Raw genomic sequence first — 10,018 nt, forward strand, 5'->3', positions numbered from 1 at the left:
CTTATTAATACTGAATATGGTGTGGGATAAGAACTCGTGGACACAAAATTCTACGAATCAATTATCAGAACTCGTGGACACAAAATTCTACGAATTAATTATCAAACTAGACCTGGTTCGTTTGAAATAGGTTTGTAAACTATTTTAGTTCGAATCTCAAAATAACGTGAACCGTTGATTTCCGTTGATGACTTAGGTTCGCTGATGACTTAAAGTTAGAACATAAGGCCGCCCAGCCAGAAGTCATAACTATCGCTCTTTGTTCTAAAACTCTAAATGATTTTCACCTCTCACTTTTGACGACTACGATCACTATTCCTTGTCGTAAAAAAATTTGTAAAAAATTTGAAATTGAATTCGTAAAAAAAAAAAAATGATTCGAAATTAATTCAAATCAAAAATTTGAAATTGAGTTCCTAATAGATTCGATTCGTTTGCAGAGTTACGGAGCAAAATATGGACTCGGGCTGTAGACTTGATGTAAAATCTCCTCTCTCGGTTACTCATAAGTCATAACTGGGAACCAAGCCCGCAAGGCCGCAATCTACACGTTGCGAGGGTAATTTCGACATTTCTTACCTCCTAAAAGTCCGACGAACTCGTAGATCAGACAAGCACCACCTCGTCTTCTCCCTCTCGGGTGCCGTGAAGCGAGAGGCCACCGCCGTCACTTGTATTTCTTCATACGTAACCTCCCTTTCTCTGCAATTTCAAAAGAGCCCTCGAAAAAACTGAAATTAGGGGTCTGGCGTTTGTTTTTCATTCGTGATTTGATCACTTTGGACTGGTAAGAGGAGAGGGAGAGAGGGGGAGAGATGAGGCGGATGGAGACTCTGCAGGATCTGATAGAGGAGGCGAAGGTCCGTACTGTCTGGTGGGCTATTTGCACCTTCGCTATTTGCTATTTCTTATCCCGTAAGTTATGATTTGAACTCTTGGGAATCAAATTTTCTGATGTTTTCATGTAACTTGCTTTCAGCAGTCTGATTCGAGTCCGATAAATATTTAATTTGTATTCCAATTTCAATTGGTTAAACTTGTCCAGTAGTGAGATCATTACTACATATCTTTCTTAGCACACTTCTGCAACTTAATCTAGATTTATAAACAAAAGTCATCTATACAGTCTGTATTATCTGTGTATCAGACTGCAGCTTCATGTACTTTATTGCAGAGTTCTGTAGAAAATGTTAATGCCACTTTGCTACTCACCTTAGGTCGCACCATATTAATAAAATTCTTTGTTCTTTGTTTGTGTTTCTGAAAATTTCACAGATACAAGCAAATCAATGTGGACAAATATACCAATGTCAATTCTCATTCTCTCATTCTTGCGGTACCTCTCATATCATGTGGATCTAAGGTGGCGGGTCCGTCCAGTCCAAAAGTCGGCCTATTTATCCTCTGTAGCCAAACGCCTGCTGTCAACAAATGATCACCGCCTCTCCTCGTTCCATTCAAGCACAAAATGGAGGAGGAAAGTAGACTCTCCGTTAGTTGCGGCTGCAATGGAGAGCTTGATTGATAAGTTATTGAGAGATTTTGTGTTTGATCTGTGGTATTCTTCTATTACGCCCGATAAGGAGGTGCCTGAGATCATAAGGGGCTTGTTGCTTGATGTGCTTGGTGAGGTCTCAAGACGGGTTAAAGAGATGAATCTAGTAGACTTGTTGACTAGGTTAGCTTTCTCCATTTCTCTTTATATCAATATCTCAAGGCAGTTGGGTCATGCATACACACCACTCAAGCGAAGAGAAATAATGTGGAGGTTCCAGAAAATTAAAAATATTGATTTCCAAATGAAATAAAGAACTACTATATTGGCAGTCTGGTACAGTCACTAACTGGGGTGGGATTCATTTGACTAATGTACAATATGTCTTTTCTCGTGTTAATGCCCAATTTTGGCCTTAAGCGTGTAATCAAAAGCCAATTATTTCCAGGAAACAAAAAGAGAAAGAGAAGGGTCTTAACTTGGTTGTCAACCTGGTACTCATTTCAGATTTTAGTTTAGTGCGGTGCTGAAACCAAGTATCTCATTCTTGCAAGAAAACAAAGAAAAGAAATAACCTTTAAAAATACTATATAGAAGGTATCTAGTGATGCTTGATAGGACTATCTCATTCTTATAACAAGGAAAAGTTTCTCGGAACATTCCAGAGTTAGCCATTTAGTGCAGGGTATCTTTGATTATTGTATGGGACTTTATATAAAATTATAAACCGATTTTTTTGCTGAATATATTTTCGATATAACAGGGATATGGTAGACTTGATAGGAAACCAGTTGGATCTATACAGAAAGAACCAGGCAGATATAGGCGTTAATGTCATGATAACACTTTCATCTGAAGAAAGAGATGAGAGGTTGAAAAGTCATCTCTTGGAATCTAAAGAACTACACCCTGCTTTGCTTTCCCCTCATTCTGAACACAAGGTTATTAAGCACTTCTACTTTCTTGTTCATCTTTTAGCAGTGGCTGGCCTACTAATGGATAAAAATGTTTTAGGTATAGTTGACACCAAGAGTTCTAGGTTAACCGATACAAGCTAGGGATATTTAAGCTTTCCTTGAGCAAATGAGTGGGAAATTTAAGCCATTTCATCTCTGTTACTCCTTGGTTTTGCAGTTAGCCCTGACATGTCCAGCCACAATTTACTTTGCTATATGGCACCTAATGCAGTAAAACCTGTAAGAAACATAAATAGAAACCTGGAGCATGCTTAATCCAGTGATAAAATTTGTACTGGGAACTGAAGACTTGACTGAAAAGGTCCTTGGAATCCTTTGTGGTAATCATTGCAAGAGTAATCCATGTGCCTTCATTTTAGCCTTCTATATTGCAATGATGTCTCCTCGTTTTGTCAAGTTGAGTTCTTATTTTATTTATTTAATATAAAATAGGTTCTCCAACAAATAGTAGGAGGTGTTCTGGCTATTGTATTGAAGCCACAGGAGTCACAATGCCCATTAGTTCGAAGCCTAAGTAGAGAGCTTTTGACTTGCCTTGTTTTACAACCCATCATGAACTTTGCGAGCCCCAAGTAAGCTTGTCTATATCTTTAGTTATGTTATCTTTTTCATTTGATTTTATTTTCAGGAGTTTCTGGTATTTTGATAGCAGATTCAGGTTTTCTATTTGAAATCTTTAGTTAGTTTGAAATTTGAGTCTATACTGGTCATATGTTTGTTTCTCGGATACTCCCAATTCAATTTTTTTAGATAGTACTTTTGTTATGAAATTTTATTCATTATTCAATTGTTCAAAATTCACTCTTGTTAGTGTATATTTTATTAATGTTTCTTAGTATTTTTTTTGCCTGCTTATCCGGACTACTAAAATCACGTATATTTTATTGGAATCCAATCTTCTATCTGTCAAGAGGAAATCTGAGCCGTTCATTCTATAAATCTCAGCCACTCATCAAAACAGATCTCAATCTTAGCCATTAATCATTAATTCTGATTTTATGTATCTGTTTTCTGTTATCAAACGTGTAGAAGTCTAAATTTAGTTAGTTAGATCCGTGCTATATACAATACCACACAGAAATTGTATCACCTAAATCTCCTTTTTTCACGCGTTTTCTCCTTTTTCCTTCCCCGAGACAGAAAACGCGTCCTTTTCTTTTCCTCCTTCCCCACGCAACCTGCGTGTTCCTTTTCTCTTTTCCGACGACGCCATGTGGAAAATAATGGGCCTGTATCTGTTCCTTTATTTTTCTCTTTTTATGTATATGTTCCTTAGACATGTGGGCCCAGCTAAGAATAATGGGCCTGTATTTCAACTGAAAAAGCAATTCTGTGAAGTTTTACATTTAATTTATTTTTATTTTTTTTAGTTTGAGCATTTGAACTGAAATCTATTCATGAAACAAAAATAGAGATAAATTGAAAGAAAGGAGGAACTTGCACACAGCCTTTTGTTGTTGGTTAATGATTAGCTTCCAAATTCTATTAGCAGTATATGTAATGTAAGGCAAGCTCAAAAGCTAGGGTAGACATTTGGCATTATTCTCTTATATTTTCGAACCAACAAGATGTACACATCAGCAGAGCTCTTTTCTCCAAATTAATTATTTAGAGTGTAAGCAAATAATAGCTTTGTTGTATGTGGTTGGGTATGTAACTCAGGCAACTAATAAAAGAAGGGATACTGTCCAGAATCTTAATGGTAGAAAGATTCCTTATTACAAAAAAATAAGAAGAAAGATTCATAGCTTCTTAGATTGTTAATTATTGTCAGGGTAGGGCACAATTTTGTAAAAAAATACCCTAAATTCTAAATCTTGCAAAAACAACCCTATATTGTGAAACTCCCTCAATGGTTAATTGGGCTCTAAGCCTCTAATGTTAATGTTATGTTTACACATAGTTTGATGATCAATTTAAAGTAAAATGCCCTAAATTAATCACATTTAAAAAATTAATCAAAATAATATTTCGATCCCCGTTGCAACGCACGGATACTTGACTAGTTCTAAAAAAAGATTATTGAGTTTAGAGCTCTGTTGTTCCTTAAGCCCAACATTGACCCTTCTGTTCATTTTATTTCAGCTACATAAACGAGGTAATTGAGCTAGTATTCCTGTCAAACAAACAAAACAGTCAGAACGCCACTAGCAAAGAGAGTGATTCAGACCGGTCAACCAGTGCATCTGTCTCTGTATCAACTACCCTGCACACTCACTCTGATCTACAGCTAACCAAGGTTTTACCCAGAAATTCCTCTGACATCCGGGATACACCCCGTCAGGCTGACTGGGCTGTGGTATTTGATGCTGCCACTAAAAGACGAAAGCAAGTCCTTGAGCCAGAAAACCTTGATAACATGTGGACCAAAGGGCGGCACTACCAAAAGAAACTTGCAAAAAAATCTGCACAGGCTAGCGATGTGGGTCCAACAGGGAAGGAGTTCACTGCAAATTTCAAGGAGAGTATAGCTGGTATAGATGATAAATACATGGTTAATATGATGCATGCTAGTACCATTGCTACTAACAATACACAAGACATGACAAGGTCAAGCATTGTGGGTTATGAAAAAAAGGAAGGACCTACTAAGGGTCAGATAAAAAGATCTACAAGTTCACCTGATATTGATACAGTTTTTAATTCAAAGAGTGGGGAAGGAAAGGTGGTACATAAGGGGGGACCAGATGATAAGGGAGGGCACAGTGGTCAAGGTGGTTCACACAGTGAAGGGTATCTTCATGTCCCAAAGATCCGGTGCCGGGTGAGTTTCTTATACTATATGGGGGCATGTTATATAGTTTTCATTAATAGCCACTTCTTATCTTGGCATGTTACCAACTAATGGCATATGGATTGACAAGAATGCACGTGAGAATGATTGCTAAATTTTGTGTTATTTTGTTTTTGCTTGTACTTTAGTCATTTAATTTCTTAATGGGGTTTTAATCTGTGTGGGAGCTCAGGTTTGATCAAGTGTTGGCCAAAAGGACCAATCTTATAGAACCTCTGACAGAACCTTATTGTAACAATAATACTGGCCAAATCACCATCTTGGGTAACATTACTGATTGAGAATTTCTGCATGTTAGTTTACAATTTATCTCTGTGGATTTTTAATACTGAAATACAGAACTGATATTAATGGTTTTATATTGTGATGCTGACAGGTTGTGGGGGCATACTTTGAGAAACTTGGGTCAAAATCATTTGCAGTTTACTCTATTGCTGTAACAGATGCTGATAACAAGACCTGGTTTGTGAAAAGAAGGTATGCTTTCTTTTTCTTTTTGCTCTTCTTTATCTCCTTTTTCTGTGAAATACAGTACATAACCATTTAACCCATATTTATGCAGTGCTATATTTATTGTTTAGGTTCAATATTTTGGTGGAAGAGACTTGTTAATGGTCCACTCTTGTTAAAATAAAAATGACCATCTTCAATAGAACTTCCTTGCAAAAATAATGAAAATAGGCAAGATGGTGTATCATATTCCAAAATATTCTATTCTGAAGTAACATGGAGTAATTTTTTACAGTAAAATTCTCCTTACTCTCAAACATGACCCATTTTGACTGCAGATATAGGAATTTTGAGCGGTTGCATCGGCAACTGAAAGAAATACCTAATTATTCATTGCACTTGCCTCCTAAGAAGTTCCTTTCATCCAGCACAGATGATTATCTCGTACACCAGCGCTGCATCCTTCTTGACAAGTACCTCCAGGTAAGTCCTGCAATCTCCTTCTGTACAGCTTATATTTATTATCTTATCCAGATGTTGTATTTGGCACCTAAGTTATTATGTATTTGAACTACATAGAGGGTGCAATAATAATAATAACAATTAATTTTTTTTTTCTTCATATTTTATAAATACTCAGCAATGATTTCATTTGTTTGCTAGGATCTCTTGTCTATGGCGAACATAGCAGAGCAACATGAAGTGTTGGATTTCCTTAGTGCTTCTTCAAAGGTATCCTTAATTATGAGATTTGGTGTCACAAACTAGTGCCATACACATGCAATAACTTGCAAAGTTTCATTTGAAACTGAACTTCTCTATTCTCCATTTTCTGGCATAAATTATGTTTTTCCGTTGATTTTTCCCTGCAGAATTACTCTTTTGGGAAGTCTTCCTCAGTAATGAAAACGCTGGCCGGTATGCATCTTGTTTTGTTCAATACGCGGTCTTAAACTTTTCTCTTGTTAATTTAGTTACCTACTCTGGGCTTTACAATGGACAAAATTCGATAATATTGTTTGTTACTAAAGCAGATGAACACATTTTTATGACCCTAGCAACTGCAAATTGCACCTCAATCCTGTATACTGTCCAGATCCATTTTTATATATAACATGTTTCAAGGATTATCATGCTGGATTTAAGTTCCTTGCTGGCCAGGTCCAGTACTCTATTTATTAGCTATAGTATCAGACTAGGATAGAGCCCAGTTTAATTTAATTCAAATTGAGTCTGACTTGCAAAATTCAGGTACAATGAGGACTAACCAGTTATTTTCAACAAATAAATTAAAATAAACGGAGCTTCATATTTGAGCGAAGTCTTTGTCTTAACTTGAGCAGCTAATTATTTCATTAACCATGAATCTAACTGTGCCATATTGTTTCCACAATACAGTCAACATGGATGATGCAATGGATGACATAGTACGCCAATTCAAGGGGGTCACTGATGGCTTGTCCCGCATTGTCAGCACACCCTCATCTGAGTCTATGGCATTTCTCCTCTCTTCCTCTTCCGATACCACCCATCTGGCAGACCAAACCATGGCTATGTCCTGGAATGGCAACGAGACACGAAAACCAGACATGCTTTTAAGCCATTTTGGTACCACTGCACGTAGCCTGTCTGATGACGAGAGCAACTACCAGGAGAACCGTATGGTTGCGGTTACTACCGAGGCTTGTACTAACGGTTGGCATTCAGATAATGAGACAAAATCTGATTCCAAAGGGTTTTCATCACGCATGAATCTGGAGTCTGAGTCTCGTGGGTTAATGGGCACCTCCAGGACTCTCTCATCCCCTGGTACTTTTCAAGATCTTATTGGCATGCCGCCTGAGGTATATCTTTTTTTTCTTCTAATCTTCTTTTCCTTTCCTTTGTGCAATGGGCACACCCTTGTAAAATGTTTTCCTTGTTTTTTTTTTCATTCCATGATGGGAGAAAAGAAGGTAGTTTGAGCTTTTGCATGGGGCATAGATTAGAAAGACCGAGTTTTCTGTGGATGCAACAGAAGAGTGCTTGCCCATTGAGTTATTTTCTCAGCTCTTTCTAATATCTGTTCTTTTTAACTGCAGTGGACCCCGCCAAATGCAAGCGTACCATTATTAAATCTTGTGGATAAAATATTCCAACTGAACCGACGAGGTTGGCTAAGGTGTGTCATATTTGTTTAAATTTTCTACGAGTTTGATTTTTTTTTTTGCTACAATACCCTTGATAAAAAATATCACACACATAGTCGTTGGTAATGGTACAGCAGGGCCATTTTGTAGCATGACACAACCAGTAATCGTGTACAAAATAAAGTTTTTACAAACAGTGAAGTTATTAAGAATATTAAAAAGAAAGTGAGAATCTATCTTCTCCTAACAAGAAACATTTCGAAGAAATTTGTATCCTTTGTTATATTATTTTAAACATAAGATGAGATATGACGGTTGCACCTGGGGTTCATGCAGGAGGCAGGTGCTATGGATATCAAAACAGATACTGCAGCTGGTGATGGAGGATGCAATCGATGACTGGATTCTGCGCCAAATCCATTTGCTTCGGAGAGACGATGTTGTCTCTAAGGGAATACTCTGGGTTCAAGATGTATGGATTTTTGGTACATGGTTTCTTTTCTTTCCTTTTGTCATGAATGCACGATTTATAGGCACCTTTTTAAACTTGATCAGCTATTGTGGCCGAATGGTACATTCTTTACAAGGGTGGAGGGCTACCAACCCAAGATGCAACAAACTCAGAACCAAGGGCGCTTTGGCGGTAGACAATCAGCTGATAGTGCCAGCCAACTTTTTGAGTCACAGCTGGAGGCATCCCGTAGAGCAAATGACGTAAAAAAGCTTTTACTTGGTGAGCTCTTTCTTTTCATTGTTTTTAATTCTCTTTATTATGTGATAACAGATTCATAAGCAAGCAACAAACAATTGGTTGGTAATGGTTGCAACTCATACTGAAAAAGGACAACAGTAGAGTGGTGTCACTGGTGTAATATTGAACTGTAGAAATGCTTTCAGGTTTTAATTCATTATTTCCTGGTTTTCCTGTATTAGTTTGATTTGTATATTTAGTATTGATACAATTTTATCCCCAGGTGGGACTCCATCAACATTGGTTAGCTTAATTGGTCAAAATGCATACAAGCGTAGTGCTAGGGACGTCTATTATTTTCTTCAGGTAAGAAGTCATCTGCTAACTCTTTTCAAAAGTTACAAGAAGGCCTCTCCTGCAATGCCCACCAGAAAAAAAAGGAGAGAATAACACACACACACACACACCCTGTTACTTATATCAGTTACTAGTGCCAGAATATCTGGTAATTGTTGACATATACAGCACACGCACACACACGATTACCAGTTGACTCATATACAGGATTTTGTGAATTCTGATCCAGTGCAATACCAGACCAAGTACAATGAGATCTGAGCCATCAGTTTTAACATGACACGTTTCTTAAAACGGACCCCTATATCTACAATAGGCACCAAGTTCTTTTTGGCCCGGCTGGGAGCTCATTGTACCGAGTACGGTATTGGAGAGGATATGGATTCAGATTATGTAGGTTTTGAAACCTTCATATTTTCTGCTAGACAATTGGCTTTTTTATTCATCAGACTTTGACCTATTCTCTCTTTTACCAGTCTACAGTATGTGTTAAGCAGCTGGCTTATTCAATGCTGGAATTGTTAATTATCTCGCTATTCCCTGAACTGCAGCAACTTATTAATGATATACATGAGAAGGCATGCGGTAGTTAATTTTTTTAGAATTTTATTGCGAAGGAATGCAAGGACATAGGAAAAAGTAAAAGAATGAAAAAAGGTCTCATGTTAGCAACCTACACAACCTTCACTAGTTGGGGCTGAAATTCTTTCTTTCTAGCAGCTTTGAGGCACCTTTTTTTTTAGTGGCTGCCATCTCTTTTTTTTTTTTGTATAATTTTTGTAGAGCTGTATACGTGTATATTCCAGTCATGTAAAAATGAAGATGCGTTTCTCATAGGAAGGTAAAAGAAAGAAAAAGAAAGAGAAGAGTGTTCGAGGAATTTGGGCAACGTGATTTGGCAATTTTATAGCATTTGTTTTGTTGTTTCAGGCACATATCTGGGTTTTATTTTAGAAATGAAATTCCTGATGGGAATACAACAGCAGAGAGCAATTATTCACTATTTGCTTTGAACTTTCCTCATTTTTTGCATGTCAGGTCAAATGAGTTTCGGGCCAGTTTAGCTTGCCTTAGGTCGTATGAATTTGTGTATCTGCTACGTTCTGCTTCTGATTTGAAATTTTT

At 37.2% G+C, this 10,018-nt stretch overlaps 1 protein-coding gene across 1 annotated transcript; it reads left to right on the plus strand.

Moving 5' to 3' along the window:
* Window positions 1-535: 535 nt before the first annotated feature.
* On the plus strand, window positions 536-9,898 carry LOC144550912 (phox domain-containing protein). The gene is made up of 15 exons (XM_078298687.1): window positions 536-915; window positions 1,276-1,678; window positions 2,259-2,436; window positions 2,905-3,044; window positions 4,558-5,236; window positions 5,643-5,743; window positions 6,055-6,199; window positions 6,380-6,448; window positions 6,589-6,634; window positions 7,115-7,560; window positions 7,798-7,877; window positions 8,182-8,317; window positions 8,401-8,578; window positions 8,820-8,902; window positions 9,370-9,898. The coding sequence occupies exons 1-15, from the start codon at window positions 816-818 to the stop codon at window positions 9,484-9,486; spliced, it is 2,901 nt and encodes a 966-aa protein (XP_078154813.1). The 5' UTR covers window positions 536-815; the 3' UTR covers window positions 9,487-9,898.
* Window positions 9,899-10,018: the final 120 nt, after the last annotated feature.

The sequence above is a fragment of the Carex rostrata genome, chromosome 1 (assembly GCF_964058835.1).
Source record: "Carex rostrata chromosome 1, lpCarRost1.2, whole genome shotgun sequence".
NCBI lineage: Eukaryota > Viridiplantae > Streptophyta > Magnoliopsida > Poales > Cyperaceae > Carex > Carex rostrata.

Bases quoted from the DNA above. Each gene is read 5' to 3' on its own strand.
- LOC144550912 (XM_078298687.1), top strand. From the start codon at position 816: ATGAGGCGGATGGAGACTCTGCAGGATCTGATAGAGGAGGCGAAGGTC. The intron at 2,437-2,904 runs GTTATTAAGCAC...AATATAAAATAG, and splicing joins CCCCTCATTCTGAACACAAG to GTTCTCCAACAAATAGTAGG. The intron at 6,449-6,588 runs GTATCCTTAATT...TTTTCCCTGCAG, and splicing joins TCCTTAGTGCTTCTTCAAAG to AATTACTCTTTTGGGAAGTC.